A 27,775-nucleotide genomic window follows, 5' to 3' on the forward strand; every position below is an offset into this window, starting at 1 on the left:
TCAAATATACACTACAAATTTTCATTGGATAAGAACCAACGACTCTATTTTAATTAATTATAACATTGAACTGTTGCTAGTTAAAAATCTGAGCCACAGAGTTCTAGGTAATAAAAAATAATTGATTAAATAAGCTGACTGATCAATAAAGTAATGATCAGTGATTTTCTTGGTAATCAAAAATTCCACAATTCTGAAATACCTGAAACTCCCCTAACAAATGAAATTCAATCCTGATTGGTGTATATTTAATGAAGTGGTGAATTAAGAGCCCAATATCTCCTTCATTGATGGGGGATGATGTCAGTTGAGAATGTGGCCTGGTTATGAGGCATGAACCCCCTCTAGCTATCTGGACACCTTGACTAGATTCTCTCTGGTTTGGTTTTTCCTTCATAATCTAGTTTTCCTTAAACTCTAATGGAGAGATACAAGGAAAGAAACTCTTTCCCCCAGGTATGGACCTAATTCAAACTGGATGTTGTTTATACAACAAACAGAAATCACTTTCTCAGTTGCATGAGGCCCAATCCAGATGTGAAATGTGGTACAAATCTTGCATGCTCTTGCTTCCATATTCTAGGCACATATTTTTAACATCTTTGTTAGTGAATTCCTTCTTGCATAACCACACTGGTATCTTTAAATTATTTCCCCTTTGTTATTCATTGCATTGTTTTGTATTTTTCACAATATTTCATTCTTGAGGGCTTCCTACTACTCTTGGGAAGGCTTGCTAGGTAAAATTTTTAGGCAGTGAAATAGAGGTAGGTAGGTGGGATGGTAGTTAGAACATTGGGCTTGGAGTCAGAAAATCTGAGCTCAAATTAAGTCTTAAATATTTATTAGCTATGGTACCCCAATAAAGTCATCCTCTTAACTGTTTACCTCAGTTTTCTCAATAACAAAATAAGGATCATCATAATAGCAATTTCCTAGAATTGTTGCAAAGAACAAATGTAGTGTAACATACATAGATGTCATCATTTGAGTCAAGGGGATAAATTAATACTAGTATACTATTTATTTATATATCATTATACTATATAGTATACTAGTATATTAGCATTTATATATCATTTTATCATATTATCCTTACAACAATCCCAGGAGATATTTGCTATTTCATTTTCCATATTGCAGTATTAAGGTTTTCCTTCATAATGTCTTAATGTTATTCTTTCAGGTATAAATAAATAATGAGACTTGGAATCCTTAAATTCTTTAATTTCCAAAGAAGTGATCTGCTAATCTTTAATTAGATTAAACTTCAGTTTGCCAGAGCAGTTTATCAATTTTTTTTTTAGTATTCTCCTAAGAGCAAGTTAATTTTAACATACTTCTTTAATCTGGAACTATTAAAATTTACCAGGCAGTAAAATTTCATGATCACCAATGGTGTACAGGGGTAAAAATTTAAAGGTTGAATTTCAGATCTTATAACAGGTCAATAGTAAGGCATGTTGGGTATGGCTATCCTTCTCTCAATTCTTGGCCCATAATTGGCTATGCATTTCACAAAAACAAATTGGTCACGTGGAATAATGGCTAGAGAGCTGATTTGGGAAGTCAAAAAGATATAGCTTTAAGTCCTCCCTCTGATAGATACTGCCTGTCTGACCTTGCTCAAATCACTTAATTTCTCAGTGCTTCACACTGTTTGGGACTATACAATAGGAAATTTACTCATTGGGCGGTTCCTACAGGAGTGAAATTTCAGGTCCAAATTAAAAGAAAAAAGTGGGTCTTATACCTACCCTTGAATACACGTACAGCCCAACGACTCTGTAGTTCTGATGTGGGAATGGTGGCTCCCACTGGCTGGAGGATACCAATAAAAGCTAGTGTTGGCTTCTCGAGAAAAGGTGGAAATACAAACTTATACATAGAATTCTGGCTGTCAATATTTTTCAAGTTGTCTTCCAAGAAAGAGAAATCAAATGTATATCCTGTAGCAAAAATTACAATGTCAATCTCCTCTTCAGTACCATCTTCAAATATAGCTGTGTTTTCAGTGAATTCAATCACATTTGGTTTCACTACTAGTTTACCAGAAATGATGCAACTGGGCATATCATCACTGAAAGTAGGTTGGTGACTTAGAAACCTATGAGAAAATGAGTATGAACCAAGAAAGTGAGTATACAACTTTGTGATGGTGAGCAATAAACTTTGAAGAGGAATCTCTTCACTAGAGTATTTTAAAATTCTTTTGTATTTGCCTAAAGGCAGGTTACTTTTAGCTTAACTGTTTACATCTAGCATTATTAAAATTTATCAGACAGTAAAATTTCAGTGGTTTACAGAGATAAAAATGCAAAGGCCAAAACTGCAGAATACAAATAGATGTCCTGTAATACATAATTATTTGACACCTGGCAAAAAAAACCCCAAATCTATACAAATAAAATATATTTATTTAGTAGTGATAGTATCAAAGTGGAATTGAGAAGAACTGACTATATTCTCACTCCCATTTCATTGTGAGAATTCATGTATTCATAAGGATTTAGGAAGAATTACCCTGACATATGTTTCCCATTAGTCTATCTCTGAATATGAGAACCAATGTGAGTTTTGAGGGAACTCGTGACTGACACCTTGATAATAAACTAAGAACTTAGGGGAAAAAAGGATTAGAAATCTTTTAAATATGCCAGTTTTATTTCAGGCTATCATCAATGAAATTTTCAAAATGTATTTAACCTAATTATATTTTCAGTCTGTACATATATTTCACACCTTTCTGTGTAATATCTTTTATAAATTTAAAGTAGTAAGTCTTTTGGTTATGAGTTTGCCTCTTTCAAGTCTCAAGGAGTTATTTCCTAGTTCTTAAGTTTTGATGAACAAGTTCAAATTTATTCTATCCATATTTTCTTTAATTTTGCGAAATGATATCATATTGTCTCTCTAAACCTTTGCATTCCAATAATGTAGATTGGAAGCATTCTATATTCAGGGTCAAAGAAACCGGATTAAATCCTGGCTCTATGATTGATTATCTGGATGACATTCAACAAGTTTAGCCCTCACTTAGGACAGCTAGGTGGTCAATGGATAGAGTGCTGGGCTTTGTTTTCTCTTTTTAAGGATGATATTTTGTTCTTAGAGTATGATTCCTGGTGGATTTGTTATAGGGATTTTAATACATCTCCAAATTTTCTACTTTACTAGCCTAGTTCAATGAACAAAAAAAATACCAACTTCACCTCCTCACCCCTGAATATACCTGTGCTGAGGCTGAAGACCAAAATCCGTGTGATTAAATTTGGAATTGAGTTTATTCTCTGCCCAGTTGTTGATCATGGATGTCGTTAGCCACTTATTGATGTTGTTATAAAGGCGCGTGAAGAGTACTGTGTCTATGGGATACCCATTGTCCCAAACACGGTTCCATATCCAAGCACCTCGTCTTGTACTGAGGAAAACCTAGATGAGAAAGAAATTGGTATGATGAAATATATTTTCCTTACTTCCTTCTCCTCCTTTTCCTTACTTGATTTTATATAGCACTTTAAGGTTTATAAAACAACATATTGTCTCATTTAATCTTCATAACAATCCTGAGTGATAGATGCTATTATTTCTTCCATTTATAGATGAAGAAACTGAGTCTCAGTGACCTGATCAGTGATATACAGATAATAAGTATCTAAGGCATATTGAACTCATCTTCCTTATTCCAAATCCAATACTTTATGCTCTTTGCCACCTAGTTAAATACTTGTATGTGTCAGAGGTGGAACCTGAATCCAAGTCTTCCTGATTCTGAAAATAGTTCTCTATATACTATACCATACAACTCTCAGAAGTACATTGATTAAAATCACATTTCATCAGCTTATTTTTTGCATGAGTCTAACTACTTCCACATAGCAAGAACAGATTCCCAGAGCACTTGTATTCTTAGGTTCTTAAACAAAATAAAACAGGGAAACAGTGAATCCATGCCTGGAAATCCAGATACTTTATGAATGGTGGAGAATGGATTTCTTTGAAGGATAGTGTATTTATTAAAGCCAAACCTGCTTAGCCATATGACTGAGTTCACAAGCCACATCAGCTCCAGAATTTCCAATGCCAATCACAACGATTCTTTTCCCTAAAAATTTCTCTGGATTCTTATACTCCCAGGTGTGGAAATAGGATCCTTTAAACTTCTTGATTCCTGTGAAAATAGAAAGGAGAAGGAGAGATAGACAGACATAGAGATAAAGAAAGAGAAGAGGGAAGGAAGAAAAAATAGGGAGAGGAAGAGAGGAAAAGGGAAAGACAGAGACGGAGACAGACAAAGAGACAGAGAGATAGAAACAGTGACAGACAGACAGAGACAGATAGACAGAGAGACACACAGAAACAGAGAGACACACAGGAAGAGACAAAGGAGATAGAGAGAAGGAGAGGGAGAGGGAATTAAATAGAGGAGGAGAGGGGAAGAAAGAGGGAAGAGGGAGGGGGAAGGAGACAGGAGAGAGGGGAAGAAAAGGGAGAGGAAGATAAAATGAAAAGAAGGAAGGAAGGAAGGAAAGAAGGAAGGAAGGAAAAAAGGAAGAGACAGGAGAGTCAAGAAAGGAAGATGGAGAAGAAGGAGCAATGAATTTACAATCTTTGCTATTACTTCTTACAATGTATGTGTTCTCCCTCACTCCCTCCACTGGACTTAGTCTGTATTTATTCTGTACATAATTATATCTAGATCTCACTGAATATTAGCCCTCTCCCTCTTATTATTCTATTTTTTTAATGCAGCCTAATTGCTTTTCTCTCTATTTCTCCCACACACTGTTCTTCGTTTCCAGTCTCAGTGCTTTTGCACTGGCTGTTCCCTATGCCTAGAATGTTCATTCTCATTTCCAATCTCATAATTTCTGGGAAATATAAGTGCATTGAATGAAACAATCCTTACCCTCAAAGACCTTACTTTCTGATAGAAATAACACACACATATATGCATATGCACACATAAATATATACATATGCATATAGGCATATTAAAGTTGATAAATGGCAAGGTATACAAATTAGTTAAATACAAATTTGTTAGGAGGGAGGGCACTAAGAGTTGAATGAAAGTGTCCTTTGTTTGTAATCTTTCTTGATTTCCTATCTTCTAGTGCTTTTTATCCCAATCTACATTATTTTATACTATTTTAAACATATTTGCACATGTTCACTTTTTACTTATATTGTAATATTTGTATTTGTTGTCTTTTCCATTAGAATGTTGGCTTCTTGTGCACAGTAATGTTAGCATCTTTGTATTTGTATTTTCAGTAGACAGTTTAGTATTTGATGCTAGAAATTTCTTAAGAACCAGTTGTTGATTAGATAATCAACAGTGTGACCTACAACAAGTAAGTTAAGTTCTTTAGGCTTCCAAGATTTAAGGCTTTAAATATCAAGATTCTATGATTTGTAGATAGTTAAGCAACAATCTGTACTGATGGTAAGAGCTCAATTGTGACGATATTGCAGATCCTTGAACACTAGGTATATGTTTTCCAAAAACTGTCTCATTCTTATCATTATGAAAAGAAATTATTTCTTAAATTAAAGTACACATTATTCAAACTTCATTGGTGGAAAGCAATAGCTTTGGTATAGAAAAGAACCACTTAGAAGAAATAGCAAGCCCAGTCAAATCAAGGTATATTTAAGATCTCATATCTAATCAAAGAAAGAGATTAAGGATTTAGGGGGCCTTTCCCAGTGTCTTCTCCTTGCCTTCTGCTTTTGTTTTGTCTCTGAGGTAACTTTTTGTTTTTACTATGTATGATGTCCAAATAGTCTTTGTGCAGTTTGTACATAGCTATTTGCATGTGGCATCTCTCATTAGACTGTGAGATTTTGAGAGCAGGGATTTTTAACTTTCTTTCTATCTTCACTGCTTAGCACAGTACCTGACATATAGGAGATTCTTAGTTAAAAAAATGCTAGTTGATTGATTACCTGTGCCTTTCAACAATATTATTTTATTTTTTAAAGTCATGTCATCACTCTTTATCCTACTCAATTTTGAGGGGATAGAACTAGAAACTGGATCTGTCATTTCACTGATACAAGGAATCCCCAGACAAGAAAATTCCTTTTCTATAGGCTAGAGCATGATTTTTGCAACTTGTAACCTTAAAGGGTTTCCTGAAATAGTTAGCAGTTAAAGAACTTGTCAAGAACTACATTCAGTTTGAATCAGAGATGGGGCTTCATTCTAGGCTTTCCCAGCTTTAAGGTCAGCACTTTGTCCAGTACACCATTCAAAGTATGAAGTATTTAATATCTTTGGGAGCTGGAAGATATTCCATAAACTATTTTATTTGCTGAGTTTTGAGAGGCCATTTTCTTTAAATCATTATGAACTAATCTTGGAGGAATCTCTAGGGAAACAAAAAAAAAACTTCCTAGAATTTTAATTAATAAATGGCTTAATTACTTTATAGAGAGACAGCAGAACATTTGAAAAGATGAGCTTGAAGACAACTGCTATTATAATGCAGTCATCCCAAGAAAGTAGTTAACTGGTGACTCAGTGCCTGGAGCACTAGACCTGGAATAAGGAAGACCTGAGTAATTCTTTAGGGGAGCCTATAGCTTTTGAAGATGATGAATGAGGTCCTAGGTAAATAAGTCCCTCTTTGGATATAGGTTGCCCACTGAGGTTTTTTTGAAATAGTTTTAATACACATCATATAAAGTAGCATTGGGATCTTTGAAAATGTAGATTAGACACTTGCATTATGTTTATGTATGTATACATATATACATTATATGAGATAAAAATATCTGTTGTTTTGTTGTTTGGTTATTCAGTTGTATTTAAATCTTTGTAAGTCCAAGAACCATTTTTTGTTATTGTCCAGTCATTTTTCAGTCATGTCTAACTCTTTGTGATCCTATTTTGAGTTTTCTTGACAAAACTACTGGAAGCGGCTTGCCATTTCCTTTTCCAACGCATTTTAATAGTTGAGGAACTGAGGCAAACAGGTTAAGTGACTTGATTAGAGTCATACAGTTAGTAGTTGAGGTAAGATTTTAATTCAGATCTGCCTGACTCTAATCCTTTCCAGTGAACCACCTGGTTCCTTCCCCCACTGCAGACCTTAGTATGCCAATATGGTCCATGGTTTTTTTTTTTTTTTTTTTTTTTGGCAAACATACTGGACTGGTGCGCCAGTTCTATTTCCAGCAAATTAAGACAAACAGAGATGAAATGACTTTTCCAGGTTCACACAGCTTATTTTTGATGTTGGATTTGAATGCAGACCTTCCTGAGTCAAGATCTAGTGCTCTATTCACTGAGTCATGTGGCTGCTACATATTGAATAGATAAATATACACACATATACATTATATATTTTAAGTGCATAATATGTATACATAGATATGCATTTTAATGTGAGTATAGCCATAACTATATGTTTTCAGGTACTAAAATAAATTTGAATCTGTTAAGAATACAAATAATACAAAGATTTTCCCCATGGTTTTGTTTTACTATTCAACCTCTCCAAACCAATGGCAATCCAAATATTGCTCAATTCTTGTTTTCATCTGTGATAGAACACATATAGAATATTTTAAAAATTGTAATGTTTCTTTCTAACCTTACGGGTAACTTACCTGGAAAGTCTTTTAGTGGCAAATTAGGGTAAGTATAATGGCCACTGCAAACCATAATGGCATCAAAGATGTAGAATTCTTGCTTCCCATCAGCATCTACCACAACATCCCACTGGCCAGTGGAAGAGAAATCAGAGCGCTTCCTTACACTGCATACCTTTGACTGGGAACAAAGGATTAAAAACAGATAACTTTGACTCATGTTTTTATAGAATTCTAGACCTTGGTATGTGATTACTACCATCTTTTCCTGAACTCTTAATTGAGATAATAATATCTATAAAGGTTCAGGGATTTTTAATCTGTTTTATGTCATGGATTCCTTGGGCAATTTGGTGAAGACAATAGATCCTTTCTTGAGATAATGTTTTTAAGTCATAGGATAAGATGCAGAGGATTAGAAAGAACATCAATTATTTTGAAATATTTGAATATTGAATATTTGAAAATTTTTTAGTCAAGTGATTTATGTACACAGGTTAAGAATCTCTAACCTGGTCTAACATTTCCTTGCAGAATTCATTCAAAATGGAACTTCTTCACACCTGAAATCTGAAGTTTCTCTAGATTAAAGAAAAATTCCCTCTATGTTCTATGATCTGGATTGCTCATGGTCTCATTATTAGTTAATTTGGAAAATGAGTAAATTAATAAAATTTGAGCTTATTCTCTGTATTTATGTAGTATCTATTTAGGGAGTATCTATTAGTACTCCCGTGAGCAAGCTGTAAATTATATATTCATTCTTTCCTTACTCACCAGGAAACGAATATGCTTCAGAAGTTCAAAATGCTTGATGTACATTCGTAAGTACTCCATCATTTTGGAATTATGCAAGTAGTTGGGATAATTATCAGGAAAAGGATAATCACTGTAGGCTGTCATCTCTTTAGACGTATTGCAGGTCAGAGATCTGTAAATACCGGGTCTCCCCGCTTCTGCTTTTTCCTACCCCAAAATTAAAAGGATTATCAATGTAAAGAAAATACCAAAATGGCTTTAAAAATGAAGCTCAATGGTCTGATACTTTTCCTGCAGGAGACAAAGTCATCCATCTCAGTTATCTATATTAGTGGAAGAAATGTCGTAGGACAAATAATTGAAAATAGATAATACATTCAGGTAATATGAAACTTTAGCTCCTCTTCTCTGTGCTGGGAAACATATGTACTTGCTGAAATGGCTCAAAGGTCTATCTAAGAGTCAAGAAACTTGCTTGCCTCCTGCTTTGCTAGGTAGGGTAACATGGAAATTATTCAATGGCAGAGTGGGAAGGAGTAACATCATAATTATGCTTCCTTTGTCAAGTACAATAACAACTGGCATTTATAGAATTCTTTAAGATTTCTAAAGCCCTTAAAAAATATTACCTCATTTGATTCGCAAAACAACTGTGGGAAGAGTGTACTATTACTCTTCTTTTGTACATGAGGAAATTGAAGCAGAAAATGATTAAGTGAAATGCCCAGGATCACACATCTTCTAAGGTTTTTAGCCAGAAATCAAACTTGCTTTATTCAAAATCAAAGTTCTATTCATTGTACCACCTAGATAGTAGAAAATATAGCATGTAGACAATTTACAGGTTATATTAGGAATCCTTTAGCAGAGTTTTCAGTGCTATTTTCAGAAAAAAAATGGAAAAGACAAAGTTGGTTACTAGGATTATGGATGATTGCTTTAATTATCTCTATACATTTTCTGTACAAGGAATTGTTAGTCCATAGTTTAAACTTCCAGAGGTAGAGACAAGAAGACTCCCTTGAAAACTACATGAATGAAACCTCTCTCCAGCTCAAGATAGACTGAAAAAACTTTAAGAAAGGTCAATCTCATTGATGTGAAAAGGGTGTTCAGTCCAGCTCAGATAGACTCTGGGAAAGTGGTGAGAGGGTCTTAATAATGACAAATCAGCAACGAAGACCCTCAGTCCTAGCTCAGTAAAAGAGCAAATCAGTAGGGCAACTTCATCTCAGAAGGCAAACTCTGGGAAACCAGGCTGTTTCCTGAACAGAGAAGGCAAAGCTACCCCTTACAAACATAAGGGACCCCTGTTCTCAAAGCCAAAGTTCAGAGCTACATAGAAAGCTTGGGGCAGTATCCTCTTTACCCCAGGAGCACAGCTCCACCTTAAAGGCAAAGAAAGAGGAAATACCAAAAGAAAAGGAAAGAAAATGAGCAAGACACAGAAAAGAACCTTGACTATATAAATCTACTATGGTGACAAACTCAGATAAGGACTAATTTATCTCACTCTTTGAGATTTCTTCTGTGGACATTCTGTCCTCATCTGAGTTTGTGAAAATCAAACAAACTAAAAAGAATGAAAAAAGGGAAGAAAATGTGAAATACTTCATTGGCAAAACAGCAGACCTGAAAAATAGATCCAGAAGATACAATTTTAAAAATTATTGGCCTACATGAAGGCCATGACCAAAAAAGAGAACCTGAATAGCATTCTTTAAGATATCATTAAGGAAAACTGCCCCAATATTATAGAAACAGAAGAGGAAATAGTCATTGGAAAGAATTGATTGCTCACCTCTGGAAAAAGATCTCACAAGGAAAACTCCAAGGAACATTGCTGCAAAAATTCCAAAACTATAATCTCAAGGAAAAAATACTGCTAGCTGCCAGACAAACAATTCAAATATCAAGGAACAACAGGCAGGATTATTCAGGATCTGGAAGCTTCTACAATAAAGGATTGTAGGACCATGAATACTATATTTCAGAAGTCAAAGGACCTAGGCTTAATTACAACCAAAAATTAATTACCTAGCAAGATTCAACATCATCTTTTGGGGAAGATATGAAGCTTTGATGAAGTAAGTGACATTCCAACATTTTTGCTGAAAATACTAGAACTAAACAGAAAATTTAATCTACAAATACAGATCTCAAGAAAACCATAGGAAGGTAAATAGGACACAAATATATATATATATATATATATATATATATATATATATATACACATATATATATACACACACACATACACACATATGTATACATATGTATGTATGTATGTGTGTGTATGTATATATTTAAAGGTTAAATTGTTTACATCCATAGATGGGAAAACAATATCTATAACTCTTGAGAGCTGTATCTGTCACTGGGGCAGACAAAGCGGGGTATCACATGGACTAAGGAGGTGATTGTGAATGGACTTTGATGTGATGATGATCACATCATCAAAAGATGATCAAAGAAAAAGATATTAAAGGGTGGAAAAAGGTCTGTACTGGAAAGAAAAGAGGAAAAGGGAGGCATACTGGGACAATTTGTTTACACCAAGAGTCTGAAAAGACCTATACAAGGGAGGGAAAGAAGGGGGGGAATGAGCATTGTCAATTCTGGCTCTAAGAGGGAATAACTTAATCATTCAAGTGAGTATAGAAATTTATCTAATCCAGTGGATCAGTGGAAAAGGTTAGGTTCACAAGACAGAATAGTCAACTATAGCAATCTAGTGTTTGACAAACCCAAAGACCCTAACTTCTGGGATAAGAATTCATTATTTGATAAAAACTGCTAGGATAATTGGAAATTAGTATGGCAGAAATTAGGCATGGACCCACACTTAACACCATATACCAAGATAAGATCAAAATGGGTCCATGACCTAGGCATAAAGAACGAGATTATAAATAAATTAGAGGAACATAGGATAGTTTATCTCTCAGACTTGTGGAGGAGAAAGAAATTTGTGACCAAAGATGAACTAGAGACCATTACTGATCACAAAATAGAAAATTTTGATTACATCAAATTAAAAAGCCTTTGTACAAATAAAACTAATGCAAACAAGATTAGAAGGGAAGCAACAAACTGGGAAAACATCTTCACAGTTAAAGGTTCTGATAAAAGCTTCATTTCCAAAATATATAGAGAACTGACCCAAATTTATAAGAAATCAAGCCATTCTCCAATTGATAAATGGTCAAAGGATATGAACAGACAATTTTCAGATGATGAAATTGAAACTATTACCACTCATATGAAAGAGTGTTCCGAATCATTATTGATCAGAGAAATGCAAATTAAGACAACTCTGAAATACCACTACACCCCTGTCAGATTGGCTAAGATGACAGGAAAAAATAATGATGAATGTTGGAGGGGATGCGGGAAAACTGGGACACTAATGCATTGTTGGTGGAGTTGTGAACAAATCCAACCATTCTGGAGAGCAATCTGGAATTATGCCCAAAAAGTTATCAAATTGTGCATACCCTTTGATCCAGTAGTGTTACTTCTGGGCTTATATCCCAAAGAGATACTAAAGAAGGGAAAGGGACCTGTCTGTGCCAAAATGTTTGTGGCAGCCCTGTTTGTAGTGGCTAGAAACTGGAAATTGAATGGATGCCCATCAACTGGAGAATGGCTGGGTAAATTGTGGTATATGAATGTTATGTTCTGTAAGAAATGAGCAGCAGGATGAATACAGAGAGGACTGGTGAGACTTACATGAACTGATGCTAAGTGAAATGAGCAGAACCAGGAGATCATTCTACACTTCGACAACGATATTATATGAGGACATATTTTGATGGAAGTGGATTTCTTTGACAAAGAGACCTAACTGAGTTTCAATTGATAAATGACGGACAGAAGCAGCTACACCCAAAGAAAGAACACTGGGAAACGAATGTGAACTACCTGCATTTTTGTTTTTCTTCCTGGGTTATTTATACCTTCTGAATCCAATTCTCCCTGTGCAACAAGAGAACTGTTCGGTTCTGCAAACATATATTGTATCTAGGATATACTGCGACATATCTAACATATATAAAACTGCTTGCCATCTAGGGGAGGGGGTGGAGGGAGGGAGGGGAAAAATTGGAACAGAAACGAGTGCAAGGGATAATGTTGTAAAAAAAATTACCCTGGCATGGATTCTGTCAATATAAAGTAATTATTAAATAAAAATAAAAAAATACAAATAATAATAATAAAAAAAGAAAATGGAAGAAGCTAAAAGTTGAATGGCTTAAAATGGAAGTTCCTGGAGAGAGGAGAGACTGTTTCGCTTTCTATTTATAGCACTAATGCCTAGCAAATAAAAAATATTAAATGTCTAAAAAAAAAAAGAAATTTATCTAATCCTATAAAGAAGTAGGAGAAGAAAGAGGAAAAGTAAAGGGAGGGACAGAATGGAAGGGTGGGTAGAAACCCTAGGGAAAAAGGTAAGAGAAGGGGGAAAGGGTTGATAGAAGATAAGGTTGTGGGTGGAATGGGTTGAAAAATCACTAGTAAGAGAAAGCAGGCAGCATAATAGGAGATAAGGTAGTAGGTGGGGTGGGTAAAAAAAAACCCACAAGACTGAGGACAGAGTGGAAAGAGAGAAGAAGAGTATATACGGGGGATAAAATAGGATGGCGGGAAATACAGAGCTGGTAATCATAACTGTTAATGTGAATGGGATGAACTCTCCCATAAAATGATAGCAAATAGCAGAGTGTATTAAAAACAGAATCCTACAATACATTTTTACTCTTGTAAATAATACATTTAATAGAGAGAGACACATACAGAATAAAGGTAAAATGCTGGAACAGAATTTACTATACTTCAGCTGAAGTAAAAAAAAAAAAAGCAGGAGTAGCAATTCTGAACTCAGATAAAAGAAAAATAAAAATTGATCTTATTAAAAGAGATAAGGAGGGAAAGTACATCTTTATAAAAAAGTACAAAAATAATGAAGCAGTAACATACTAAATATGTATGCACCACGTAGTAGAGCAGGCAAATTCCTAGAGAAAAATTTAAGTCTGTTACAGGAAAAAATAGACAGCAAAACTATTTTAGTGGGGAACCTCAACCTTCCCCTCTTAGAATCAAACAAATCTAATCACAAAATAAACAAGAAAGAAACTAGGAAGATTAATAGGATCCTAGAAAACACAGATATGATAGACTCCTAGAGAAAATTGAATAGGCACAGAAAGGAATACACCTTTTTTTCTTGGCAGTACCTGGAACCTACACAAAAATTTACCATGTATTAGAACATAAAAAGTTCACAATCAAATGCAAAAAGTCAGAAATAGTCAATGCTTCCTTTTCAGATCACAATGCAATAAAAATTATTCCATGAAGATCCAGGGAAAGATAGACTAAAAACCAATTAGAAATTAGATAATCTAATTGTATAGAATGAATGGGTCAAAAAACAAAACACAGAAACAATTCATAATTTCATCTAAGAAAATGACAATAATGAGACAACACACCAAAACCTGTGGTTTGTACTAAAGTGGTTCTTGGGGAAATTTTATCTCTCTATACAGCTACATAAATAAAACAGAGAAAGAGGAGATCAATGGCATGCAACAAAAAAAGCTAGAAAAAAGAACAAAATTAAAAATCCTCAATTAAATACCAAATTTGAAAATTTAAAACTCAAAGAAGAGATTAAGAAAACTATTGAACTAATAAATAAAACTAAGAGTTGGTTTTATGAAAAAAAACTAAGAAAATATATAAATCTTTGCTTAATTTGATCAGAAAAAGAAAAGGAAAAAAAATCACCAGCATCAAAAAATAAAAAGGGTAAACTTCCCATCAAGGGAAAAGAAATTAAGGCAATAATTAGGAGTTATTTTGCCCAACTTTATGGCAGTATATCTGACAATCTAACTGAAATGGTTCAATATTTACAGAAATATAAATTTCATAGGTTAACAGAAGAGGAAATAAAATAATTAAATATTAGTTAAGTAATAATACTTTCTAAAGTATTTAAAGTAAATGCTTTAGAAAAAGAAATTGAACAACTCATTAATGAACTCCCAAAGAAAAAATCTCCAGGGCTAGATGGATTCACAAATGAATTCCACCAAACATTTAAGGAATGAGTAATTCCAATACTTTGTAAATTATTTGGAAAGATAGGTAAAAAAGGAGTACTGTCAAATTCTTTCTATTATACAAGTATAGCGTTGATACCTAAACCAGAAAGGGCCAAAACAGAGAAAGAAAATTATAGTCCAATCTTCCTAATAAAAATTGATGCAAAAATTTTAAATAAAACATTAGTAAAGAGATTACAGCAACTTATCAATAAGATAATCTACTGTGACCAAGTAGGATTTATACCAGGAACACAGGGCTGGTTCAATAGCAGAAAAACTATTACCATAATTTATCATATCAATAACAAAACCAACAGAAATCATGCCATAGTCTCAAAAGTTGCAGAAAAAGCTTTTGACAAAATACAGCACTCATTCCTATTAAAAACACTTGAGTGGCTAGTCTAATTACTGTTGGTAATTATATGCAGTTCAACATTCTTCTCCCCTCCCCCTCCCCCAAACTAATTTTCTTTTATTTTTCCCTAGTTGGGAACTTCTGAAGGATCCCTAGATTCTTCAGATCTAGAACTTGGAATTTTTTTTTTTTTTATGTAGGAAAATATTACATACTCTGCCTGGGTCTAGTGCCATGAAGAACATACTCATTTCAAAGTGTGGGATATAAGGAAGGGAAAGGAGGGATAGGATGGGTTAGATGAGGAGCTGCTCCATTTTGCCAGTTAATAGTTTCCTATTTTGATTATCTTTTCTTGATAAGTAGGTGCCAGGCTCTATGGTTTCTCTGTGTTAGAAGAACTGATTGTTAATTATCAGCACTCTCTGAATTCTATATTCTGAAGTCAAGATAGTAATTTTATCCTGCCCCCTACTGCCTCTGATTAAGTATTATAATCAATTTTTTTTTGCAAAGTATCTTAAATTTTTGATAAAAATTTACTTGACTAAATAATATTTATTGTAGGTTTCAGAACTTTTGTTCATGGTTACATATGTGTTTCTTAATTTTGTTGATATGTAACATAATAATAATAATAATAATAGCTAGCTTTTATATAGTTTCTCCTATTCAGGCAACATGCTAAGTGATTTATAAATAATCTTTACTTGCAAAATAGCCTTACTACCTGACCTTCCCAGAGGTTTTTTTTTTTTTTAAATAACAAAGGATGAAAAAGAAAAAAAAAAATACTTGGCAAAACTTACCAATTCGTTAGCAGAATAGTATAATAAATATTCCACAACCAAAATCCTCCCTCTTCCACTTTTGCAAAAAAGGGAAGATAAATTTTTTCATCCTTTTTTTCATAACCAAGTGTGTTCAGTATAACAACACAATATTCAACTCTTATTTCCCTTCACATTGTTGCTCTCATTACATAGAATTTGTAGACTTTTCTGAATTCTGTTCACTTTACTTTGCATTAATTTGTCATTCCACACTTTATATCTTAGTATTCATTGTTTCCTTTGACATGATGAGATTTCAGTATATTCATGTACCATAGTTTGTTTAGTCATTCCCCAAATAATAGGTGTCTACTTTGTTTTCAGTTCTTTGCTACACTAAAAAGCATTGCTAAAAATATTTTGGTGTATGTGGAGCCTTCTTTTCTGCTGTTGGCATCTGTGTCTAGCAAATGGAGCTCTGGGACAAAAGATATAGGAGTTTGAGAAGCTTATTTTTAGCATAATTCCAAATTGTTTTTCAAAATAATTAGAACAATTAATATATCCATCAACAATATATTAGTGTACCTGTCTTCACATGTCCATCTAATATTGATTATTCTGTTGTTTCTAACATAATGGTTGTGAAGGGAAATAGTTTTGTGATTTGAAGCAGTCTTTTAAATAGCTGTAAGTTGACAATTTTAAGCACTAATTCATAATTTTTGAGCATATATTTATAGGAAAATGGACTTGACTCTATACGTTTGTTAGTGATCTCCTTGCAATCCCCAAAGTCATTTCTATTCAATTTTGTGGCAATTAGCTTTCCTTATAATTCAACTCTCACAGCCATATGTTGTTACTGGAAAAATCATAGTTTTGACAATATGGACCTTTGAAAGCAAGGCAGTGCTTCTGCTTTTTAGCATGCTATTCAGATTTTCCATAGCTTTCATTCCAAGGAGCAAAAGTCTTTTAATTTCTTGGCTATAATTATCATCTTTAGTGATCTTTGAGCCCAAGAATATAAAATTCGACACTGCTTCCATTTCTTCTTCTATTTTCCAGGAAATGATGAGACCAGTTTCCAAGATTTTAGTTTTTTTGATGTTAAGCTGCAAGATAATTTTTACATTCTCCTTTTTCATCCTTATTAAGAAGCTTCTTAATTCTTCAATTTCTATTTCCAGAGTGATATCATTGCATAACTGAGATTATTGATCTTTTTTCCAACCGCCTTAATTTTGGCTTTTAATTCATTCAGCAAGGCATTTCATATAATGAAATTTGCACAACACAGCATCTTGATGTGTAAGAATCCTCGTTGGGTGCCAAAATGTAATGTTCTTCTCTAAAATGTAATGTTCTCTGTTGAGGTTTTCTTGGGGTCTCTAGAAGCAGACTTCGTTTCAGTTCAGTAATCACCACACGAGTAGCCAGGGGTAAAAGTCAAAATCCTTTATTGTCTCTTTCAAAGGCTTGTCTCCTTCACTTGGGGCTTGGCTAGTTTTTCTGGAGGCCTGTCTCTTTCCTTGTTTCTGAGAGCTTGAGCTCCTGCCTGTCTTCTCTGGATTCTGAATCTCCCTGATTCTGCAAAGATTTGTGCTTTAGCCTCCAGTCACCACAAAGGTGGACGATGGAATGAATCTGTCTCAGCCTCCGAGAGCTTCTTGTGCACTTGTCCTTTTGGCTCTGAGAACTTCTCTTATATGCTCCACACTGAATATACACTGATCATTATATCACTAGGAAACCATTATTTGTTGTAGGATTAAATCAGTGCTAAACTAGATTTAACTATTGTCTCCTCAATTCCACTTAATACCCTGTTTCAAGTTCTGGCCCATAACATCTTCTTGTAGGATTAAATCAATCATACTGAACCATGCTAATTTAGATAACCATTGTCTCTATCAATTCCACTGACAGTACTTTGTAAGAATCCTTTGTTTCAAGTTCAGAATTCTGGTCCACAACATTGATGTGCTCCTTTTCTGATCTTAAATCAATCAGTTGATCCAAGATTAGTTCTAATTGTTGATTCTTTGCGCACATACAGGTTCTTCAGGAGACAAGTAAGAGGATCTGGTACTCCCATCTTTTGAGGACTTGCCACATTTTGTTATGATCTGCACAATCAAAGCCTTTAGCCAATCAAGCAGAAGATATTTTTCTAGAACTCCCTTGCTTTCCCCAAAATAGGGTGAATGTTGACAATTTGATCTCTAATTCCTCTACCTCTTCAAAAACCAGCCTGCTTTTCTGGTAATTTTCAGTTAATGCTGAAATCTAGCTTAAAGAATATTAAGCAAAATCTTGCTTGCGTATTCGGTAATCTAAACATTCCTTGGAATTGTCCTTCTTTAGGATCTGTTCCAATCCATTGGCCACTTTTGAGTTCCCAAATTTGCTGACATATTGAGTGCAGCCTTTTAACAGGATTATCTCTTAGGATTCTAAATAGCTTGGGTGGAATTCCAGGTGGAATTCCATCACCTCCACAAACCTTATGGTTTGTAATGCTTCCTAAAGCTCACAACTTCATTCTCCAGGATGTCTAGCTTTAAATAAGTAACCATACTGTCATTGTTAATAGTGATATAAAGATCTTCCTTGTATAGTTCTTTTGTGTATTCCTGTCACCTTGTCTTAATTTCCTCTGCTTCTGCTAAATCACTATAATTTTTGTCTATCATGCTCATTTTTTCTATGAAACATTCTCTTAATAACTTTGATTTTCTTGAAGACCTTTTGTCATTCCCATGGTATTGTTTTCTTCAATTTCTTTTTATTACTCACTTAAAACCTTTTATCTTTCCTTGATACTATTTGGAATTCTTTATTTAGTTAGATATCATAATAAAAATAAATTATTTCATGTATTTCACCATTTCTTGGGAGCAAGAATTACTATTTTTTTTCTTTGTAAAATCTTAAAACAATGCTTGGCACATAGAAAGTGCCTAATATATACTTGTTGATTGGTAGATTTTTAGTCAGTTTGCTTCTCTGATAATGGAGGATAAAAAATAAAACCTTCACATACAGATGGATGTCAGACTTTAGCAAAAAGTTGAAATTTACCTGGTATCTCCAGAGTCCCCAATGTCATTGCTTCCTTCAAAACAGGTAGGTTCTAGTCCTTCTTCTAAACAGCACTTAATGGCACTTATACCACTGACCCCAGCTCCAATCACTGCAACTCTTTTCACTGGCATGACCTTCTGTATCAGAAACACAATCAAAAAGTTTTTTAGTTCTATTCTTTTGGAAGTAAAATTACATTTTTACCACTGTGTTATTTATCCTGTATTTCAGAATTTCATTAAAATGAGCAGGCTGTTTATGCTATTGCTAGCTTCAGCTGAAACTCGTGCAATCTCTACTTTTAGATTATCCTTAGAACCACTTGTAATATCAAAGACCACTTGTCAGTTCTTTTAGAATCCATCCCAAATGTTCATAAGGACTATTTGTTTCCAACCTGTGGAAGAGCATTTCGAGCTCATATTGGTCTTCTCAGCCACAGTTAGATATGTTGTTATTTGTCTCTAACATAGCCATGTCATTTGGTCCTCTTTGAGAACCTCTTTGATAACAAAGGACAACAACAATAACAACAAAGAATCCCAAGAAACTTAGCTCCTGGCACAGTATGCTAAAAACAATATTACTGAGAATTTCCAAATAAAGGATAGGCAACAACAAAAATATCCAAAATTATCAGAGTGTTTAACAATTTTTTTTCTAATTCTTAGTTATTTTCAGGATGAAAATTATATTCTGCCTCTGGCCTCTACCTTTTATCTTCATGTATGAAATATTTGTACTCATAAATAAGTCTGTTGGTGTTATAAATGTGGTCAGGACTATAATAATTACCTAATTTATTTGATTACAACTGTTCCAAATGACAACATAGGATTTATTATTTTACTTTTCATTTTAGTCAACAAAATCTTGATTAAACAAATAGATTGCTTTATTTTTATCATGATTTTTTGATTCTTACCCAAAGGACAAGTTCTTGGAGCCCCATTCTACTTATAATCTTTTTATGGACCTAATTCCCACCCCAACTTGTACTTCGCCATCTCATGCCCAATCAGAACTAGTCATTATTATTTCATCCCTGCCACTGTTACTAGAATGGATATTGGAAATGCTATAAAAAGTATGCTATATTATTCTTATAGAGGAAAAATATAGATCAGAAATTAGATAGATTCAGACTTGGTTGAACTCAAAGAAGAGGTAGTAATGGTCCCACACCAGCTTGAAATTTTGTGTCTGTGACTTTTAAGAGCATGGCACATATTTTCATATCCAAATCATTGTTAAAAATGTTCAACATCTCAGGGCAAAACAGTTCCTTAGACACTTTTTTCTTTCTTTCTTTTAAAAAACTTAAATATAAAATAAGAAAAAAAAAAACAAAACAGAATAAGAAAAAACATATAAAAGCAAACAGATAGAAATATTGTAATGTGCCCAGCAAAAACTCAAAAAGGATTCAAAATATGTAGCAAAAAATTTTGATATATAATAATAGAAGGCATTGTATTCATAACTGTCCATCTTTTGGTTTCCTTCCTTGTAGTTTTCTTCTGTTTTCTGCTGTGTACTTATTCTTCCCCCCTTTCCTTTCCCAAGCAGCCTGAAGTTAAAGCAAGGATATATGTGTGTGTGTGTGTGTGTGTGTGTGTGTGTGTGTACATATATATATATATATATATATATATATATATATATATGTACACACACATACACACATATATATCTCCACACACAAAATCACACAAATATACATGTATATATACATATATTCACCTACATACATATGCACACACACACACACATATATATACACACATACATCTAAACAATATTAACATGGTTGATATATAATGTAAATTTCTCTCTTGATTGAATCTTTTTAAAGTTTGACTTTGAGATCAATGATTACTATTCTTACTTTTTTCCCTAATAAATGTTATTCTCTCAGGAGTAATGATCACATTATTATTGTGTTTATGTATATCTTTTACTTCCAATCCATGCTAACTCTTCTACTTCACTTCTTCTTGTTAATTTGCCTTGCTATTATTTAATCTCCTTGCCACCTCCATCATGGAATCCTCCCTTATCCTTTCTCCCCACTTTTCCCTTCCTTCTTTCCCATTAAACTATATACCTTTTCCCATTTACACACCCTTCTATACCAGATCTTATTCTATTCCCTTCCCCTAGAGACTCATTATACATTTTACCTACCTAGTAGAATATCAGTTACTCAAAAAGTATATAATATTGGCCTGGTGGTCAGCAGTCTTCAAATATAATTCTGACTTTCCGTTGGGCTTGGATATTCTATTAAAATGTCTGAGCCTCAATTTTTCCATTATAAAATTAGGACACAGGACTAAAAGATATGTAAAGTCCCTTCTAGCTCCTAAATAGTCTAGAAATTTCTTGGGAATTTCCCTTCTCCCTATCCCAATCATGGATTAAAGATTGAGCACTTTAGCTGTCTGTCTCACTCCTGCATTGACTTTTGTGGGTTTGTGGGTTGCCTATGGCCTCTGGAACTAGGACTGGCATAGCAGTAAAATTGGTCAAGAACCTAAATCACCCAACTTCAGTATTTACTGCATGATCTAATAATCTGACACCCTGAGTCCTATACCTGTGATTTCACAAGTTCTACAGATTAGTAGCAATAACATATAACAACAATAATAATATGATATTGACAACAATAATAGTGTTTATATAGTGCTTACTATATACCAGATACTTAACAAACATTATCTCATTTACTCTTCACAGCAATCATGGGAGGTAGGATGATGCCCATTTTACAGGGGCAGGGGGTGGGGAACTAAGGCAAGTGACAGTGAAGTGATTTGGCTAAAATCACGCAGCCAATAAATGTCTTAGGTTAAATTTGAACTCAGACTTTGCTGATTCTAGGCCAAATAGTCTGCGCACTATGGAACCCCCTCACTATTTCTACATCCAGTGGTAAAAAAAAAAAAAATCTTTGTAGTTAACAACTTGTATTATCCCACAACCACATGAAGTTTTAGTAATGGGAAAAGCATAGAATGATTCCAGAATGCTAGCATTAGAAGGGAGCTTAGAGATAATGAAGTTACAGTTTTCTGGAGAGGAGCTCCTCCTCCTGAGAATGTAAGATGAAGTTGCTGGCCCAAGGTCTCATTGTCATATAGTAGTAATAGTGGGTGAAATTTTTTAGTTTAAAGAAATATAATTTTAAAGAAAATAAATATACAGAGATCCTTCTAGCTTCAAAAATTAATTTTTAAAATAAGCACCCCAAAGTTGGAGGTTTTAATCTGTTAATTTTTTCTACATATTTGAGATTCAGTGTTATTAATGTAGATAGTGGTGATCTTAAATTAATCTGATTTATTAAAAGTTTCAACCGTTTCTCTATAATCATCTCTGCTCACCCCTCTTAAGTGTCTTCTATGTCCTTATCTATTCTGGACTTTTAATTTCTCTAACAAAGGAGGAAAAGGAGAAGCAAATTTTATTCCCATCATTACTTCAATTCAATATATTAAGCATTTATTAAGATATCTTATTTACCAGGCACTGTGCTTTAAATATAATTTTATCTTATATGAGGACAAAAGGAAGTAGACCTTAACCTCATGGAGTTACTAGGGGAAAACAACAGGTATTCAGTTAAACAAATGGAAAATATGTGTAAAGCAAATAGAAATAATTTGCAGGGCGAGAGCAATAATATTTGCCTTTGGTTCCACTGAAAAACAAATAGATCCATGTTAAGTGAGTTTTTGACCTCTTTAGTTCCCAAACTTCCTCTCACTTAAGGATTTTGTATGCTGGATTAAATATTATTGTTATGGAATAATAATGGACATTTTTCTATTATGCAATGATATAGCTATAAAATTATATTAAATTTGCATTCTTTCTACAGTTTTAGAAAATAGAGTTGTTCAAACTAACCTGGAGCAAAGGTGTGTCCAAGAGCACCGGATAACAAAGGGGAGAGCTTCTGGGTGCTTGCCACTCAAGGATGTGCTGCTTCTACTGTTCTCTCCTACACTGAGCCAACCCACCAATGTTATATTTATATGATGCTTAACGATGCAAAAACTCCTCCCTGTGTTTCTTCTCTGTTTCTGGCTTTAATAAATGGAATATACATGTAGAAATTTATCATGTCATCAGTCTTTTTCCCTTTTCTTTTCCCAGTTGAGTCAGCTCAAATTGAGAACCAGAATGAATCAGGATCTTGTTCTACTTACTAAGTATTCAAAGGCCTGGTCCTTACTTCCAGAGTTCAGAACACTATTTCATCCTCTTAATCAGAATAAACAAATTATTTTATCCTACCTAAACTCAAAAGAAATTGATGAACTAAAATGTCACTTCATTAAAAAAAATTCTTAGTAATATAAACAGTCAAGGAGATGTTTACTCAATTGTTCAAGACATTTCCTTTAGCCAGGACAAAGCCAATTTAGAGAACGAAAAGATAGCTAAAGCACTTCATAAAGGTGCTAGAAGACCTGACTTCAAATCTCATATCTTATATTAACTGGCAAATCACTTAGGTCTTCCAGAATCTCAGTTTCCTCAATTGTAAAATGAGAAAAATAATAATTATACTATTTACTCTATAAGGCTCTTATAAGGAAGGTATTTGGTGAGCCTTAAAGTATCCTGAAAAAGGATTTAAAAAATTTTTTCTTGATGCTTTTAAGAGATGTTAAGTAATCATTACACCATGATTCACTCATTGTTGCTACAGACACAAATTTGTTGGGACATTGGAGTTTTTCATTGTACCATTTTCTCATGATAAATTTGTGCTGGGTTCCTTTCTTTTCTCCATAAAGTGACTGAGGAAAGCTCTACCAATCTGGAGAGAATGGTGGGACTTCAGTTACTTCTGAGAACAAAACCCATACCTGAAGAATTGAGATTAATCATAATTTTAGGTAACATGATCAATGTTAGCAAATATTTCAGGATAACAAATGAGTGGGAATTAGGTTATTTTCTTAACTTTGGGACCTGGAAGGAGTAATCTCTTACAGAAGGATCAGCCCACCCTAAAATCATTTATAGGAAACAAACAGAGTTTGAGAGAAGTTGGTAGTGTGAATAAAAATAGGGTCATTATCTTTTTCTACATTCTACTTCTGTCCCATGAAACCATGGGACTGAATGTAGAAGGTCTTTGGAGTGAAGCTTCAGCAAAGATTAGCTCCATGTACATGGTGCATCTAGCTTTAATAAAAAGGATGCCAACATTACCTTTGTCCTTTCTTACTTGAGCTCCTTTAGAGCAGGAACTATTTTTTGTCTTTTTTTTTTCATCATTAGTGTCAAGTTTATATTAGGTGTTTAATAAATGCTCATTGACTAACTGAATTACTCTAGGGAGTTAGTGTAACACCAGTCCTTCCTCATGCCTTCTCACTCAGATCAGAGGTACTTTCCCTGAAAGGCTAGAATGGTTGCTGTTGAGGATTATAGGAAATGATAAATAGCTGTAACTTAATAGGAAAAAAAATTAGTAAAATCCTATTCCAGGGTCTCAGTCCTGGTGTCATATAAATGACCTCGAGTTTGCCAACACGTTACCACATAAACTCTTGCAGATTCTTCTGCCATGATGGAAAGGTTTGAGTAAAATCTGTGTATACTCTACAGAAATCAGCCTAACTAGAGAACAGCACATGAGTAGATTAGTCCCTAATTAATCTGGCCATACAATCTAAGAAAGAGCCAAATGAAAAATCATCTTTGGCCCTCAGTACACCATTTCTTCAAAGAGACAGATGGAAAATGGGGGGAAAATGTCAAGATACAATTTTTAGTCTATATCAACAAACTCCAGATTTTCTTTTTTACTTGTGTTGTGATGTCATAATTCATTTTAATTCTCTGAGGTTTAGTGATCTCATCTGTAAAATAAGAGAATTGGGTTAGTTGATTTTTTCAGTGTTTTCAACTCTCAATGAGGTTAAATTTTTTAAAAATGTATTTATTTAGAAAAAAAGAAAAAAGAAAAGAAATGAAAACATTATTATGTGTACAGCAGCACATGAGAGGATTGAAATATGAACTAAATTTCCATGTCAAGAAAGTACATATTATAAATACTATACATTGTATTCAAAACGGCCCATTTTTTGCTTCTTGTAGGGTTTTTTGTTCTTTGTTGTGCACTTTTTACTTATTTTTTTCCCTTTTCTCCCTTCTATCTCCCTCAAGCAGGCTACAGTTAAGTATGTATGGGTATATGTACGATGTACACATACACATATCTACACAATATATATCTACACATGCATATAAACATATATGCACAGACATACATAGATATCTATATTCATACACAAACATATATACATATATATATATACATTTACATTCATATACATCCATGTATGGTTGCAGTGTGTTTATTTGTCCTCTATTTTTTTGAAGGTAGATAACATCATTCTTTTTATGTCCAAGTCTTTCTATATTTTTTCTAAATGCAACAAATCATTGTTTCCTATCTCAATGAGATTCTATGATTTTAAGATGCTATGATTCAGATGCAGCTAGGAAACATTCAAATCTGCTCTCAAATCCTTATTGAAGTGATCCTGAGCAAGTCCCTTTCACACTCTGTGCCTCAGTTTCCTCATCAATAAAATGAGGTTAATAATAACATCTATCTCCTGAGGTCATTGTGAATAACAAACAAGATGATATTTGTAAAGTCCTTTGCAAACCGTAAAGTGCTATAAAATGCTGACTATTAAACCATAGTTAATTATTTCCAACTAGGAAATGATTAATTACTGATGTGGGAATTGTATCAAATTCAAGTCATATATATAAACAAGTCACTACCTTGCTAAAGACAAGGTCAAAATTAATATTGAACTAAAAGAAAATCTAAAGGTGATTAAAAAGCATTGGAAACAAAAGCATACCTTCAATCTGGCCTATTCAAATGAGTTAATATTGAAAAAATGAAAACTCAAAGAGGCACTTACTAAGCTCTTAATGTGTGTCAAATCATGGGGAAACAAAAAGAAAAACAAGACAAAACAAAACAAGAAATTCCCTGCTCTCAAGTAGCTTGCATTCTCATAGTAGAAATATACATGCAGGGTTGGTAGCTGGGGAAGAGCATTTTGTTGGGGAAAGTCATAAGGATAATGAAGAGATCCATAGAGTAGGTGGTAAATATGTCCTTTCCAGGAATGATACTGTTAAATTATTGTTTCTACAGATTGAGGTGGGAAGTGGGGGAAAGGAAGAGAATGAAGGACTCAGTGATACGATATGAAGATGTTTAGGAGAAAAGAGTATAGAAGATCTTGATTGGGCCAAAATGAGTTAAGATTCACCAGTCAGAAGCCAAGTAACCCAGGATAGTTGCTGGAGTTGCTGGGCCTGAGTTGGAGTTTGGAGCAGGACAGCATGAGCTAGACGAGGGTAGATTTGGGTCATTTTAGAAAAATGGAAAACCTAACACCCATGAAAAATCAATAAACTTGCCACTTACTCTAAAGCTTAACCCATGGAAAACAAGATAAAAAAGCTTTTTTCCTCTTGGCAAAAAGATAGAGGAGTAGAATGGGAGTGGAATGTTGCATATATTGTCACTCATGATTAATTTATTTGTTTGTTTTGCTCCAAGGTGGGTTAAATGGAGGTTGAATGGGATCAAATTGGCAAATTGAGGTGAAGTTGACCTATTTACCCCAAAGCTATTAAAAAGTAGCATGACATATGGATAGAGCTGGATCAACAAGACCTCACTTCAAAGTTCTGCCTCTCTCACACACTCTCTGTGTCACCCTGAGCAAATTACTTAACCTCTCAGATTCCCTCAGGCAATCCTCTGAGATTTATCAATTGCAGAAGAGGGGCGGGTATGCCATGATAGAGTATATTTCCTCATTAAGGAATTCCTTACACCAAGTGAAAGCATAGATCCCATCCAGATACAACTGTCCCAATGAGAACAATAGAGCATAGAAATATCAGTCAGCCAATGCTTGATCTTTTTGACAAAGTAAAGAGAGAAGGAAGTCAAGTACGGTATCCATTTAGAACACAAAATCATTTGTCAAACTCTGAAGATGGCAGGACAGCATGATCAGTATTATCTTAAAAAGCAACATGAAATAGTGAAGAAAAATGTAATTTCAGAAAGCTCAACCTGAAACTCAACCAGTCACAATCCCTAGAATATTCAAATATGAAGTTATGTGATTATAATTATAATTGCTATTGTAATTATAGCTGGTGCTCTTGTAGAGCTTTAAAGTTTGCAAAGTGCTTTACATGTTGATCCACACAATCACCCTGTAAGATAGATGCTTTTACCATTTCTATTTACAGGTTTGCTTCCACTATAAAAGTAATAATCTTGTGGTAGTATCATATATTTAAGTTAGTGAAATTAGATCCAGGAGAAATTCATTTAGTGCCAGCTCTATTCCTTGTGTGTCTGTTTTAGGAAAATTAACTTTCTCATCCAACTCTGAGTTTTTGAATCTTTATAAATGAGGAGTTAAAACTAGAGAACTTTTACCAATGGCTCTGAATGGATCTCTGATTCTTAGAGCTTCAGTTATAGCCATGTGCGCAAGGAGCTGAAGTGCAGATCTCTCATAACCATTGACTAAAGTAGATCAAGCCTAAGTTTTGATTTTTTAAAAATCATGTGGTAGGGGGGAAAGAAAGATTTATAACCTGTCAACATTCCAGTTGCTAATCAGGGAACACAACCTATATAACCAATCAGAATGTATATGAGGGGTACTGTGGGTGAGTCTGGGCTTTTTCTTGGGGTACTCTGTATAAAAGTTGCAAGTGTGCCCTGGGTGGTTCTGAACACATCCCTTTTGCTCAGAGTTTGGATGACTGCCTGGCTCTTGAGAGGTTCTAATAAAGCTTTTGTTCTATTCCTTAAGACACTGAGAGTTTAATTTTGGATAAAATTGTCCCACACAGCCATGTTCCAGAAGTTTCAGCTGCTTTTGCAGGGTCATGAAAATCAAGATCTCAGAATTATAATCTGTCAATGACATTTGTCAGGAAAAGTAGGACTTTAAAAAAAAATTCCATTATAGATCATGAGT

General features: G+C 34.0%; 1 protein-coding gene across 1 annotated transcript in view; it reads right to left on the reverse strand.

Annotated features, from left to right (window-relative positions):
• The window catches only part of LOC127561648 (flavin-containing monooxygenase 5-like), a 51,134-nt gene that overhangs the window by 3,889 nt on the left and 19,470 nt on the right, over positions 1-27,775 (reverse strand). The window contains exons 2-6 of the mRNA XM_051996833.1: positions 8,380-8,568; positions 7,621-7,783; positions 4,029-4,171; positions 3,233-3,432; positions 1,758-2,107 (exon numbers count right to left, since the gene is read on the reverse strand). Coding sequence (XP_051852793.1) covers positions 1,758-2,107; positions 3,233-3,432; positions 4,029-4,171; positions 7,621-7,783; positions 8,380-8,568 — 1,045 coding nt within the window. The remainder of the gene's footprint in view (positions 1-1,757; positions 2,108-3,232; positions 3,433-4,028; positions 4,172-7,620; positions 7,784-8,379; positions 8,569-27,775) is intronic.

Source organism: Antechinus flavipes, chromosome 4 (genome assembly GCF_016432865.1).
Source record: "Antechinus flavipes isolate AdamAnt ecotype Samford, QLD, Australia chromosome 4, AdamAnt_v2, whole genome shotgun sequence".
NCBI lineage: Eukaryota > Metazoa > Chordata > Mammalia > Dasyuromorphia > Dasyuridae > Antechinus > Antechinus flavipes.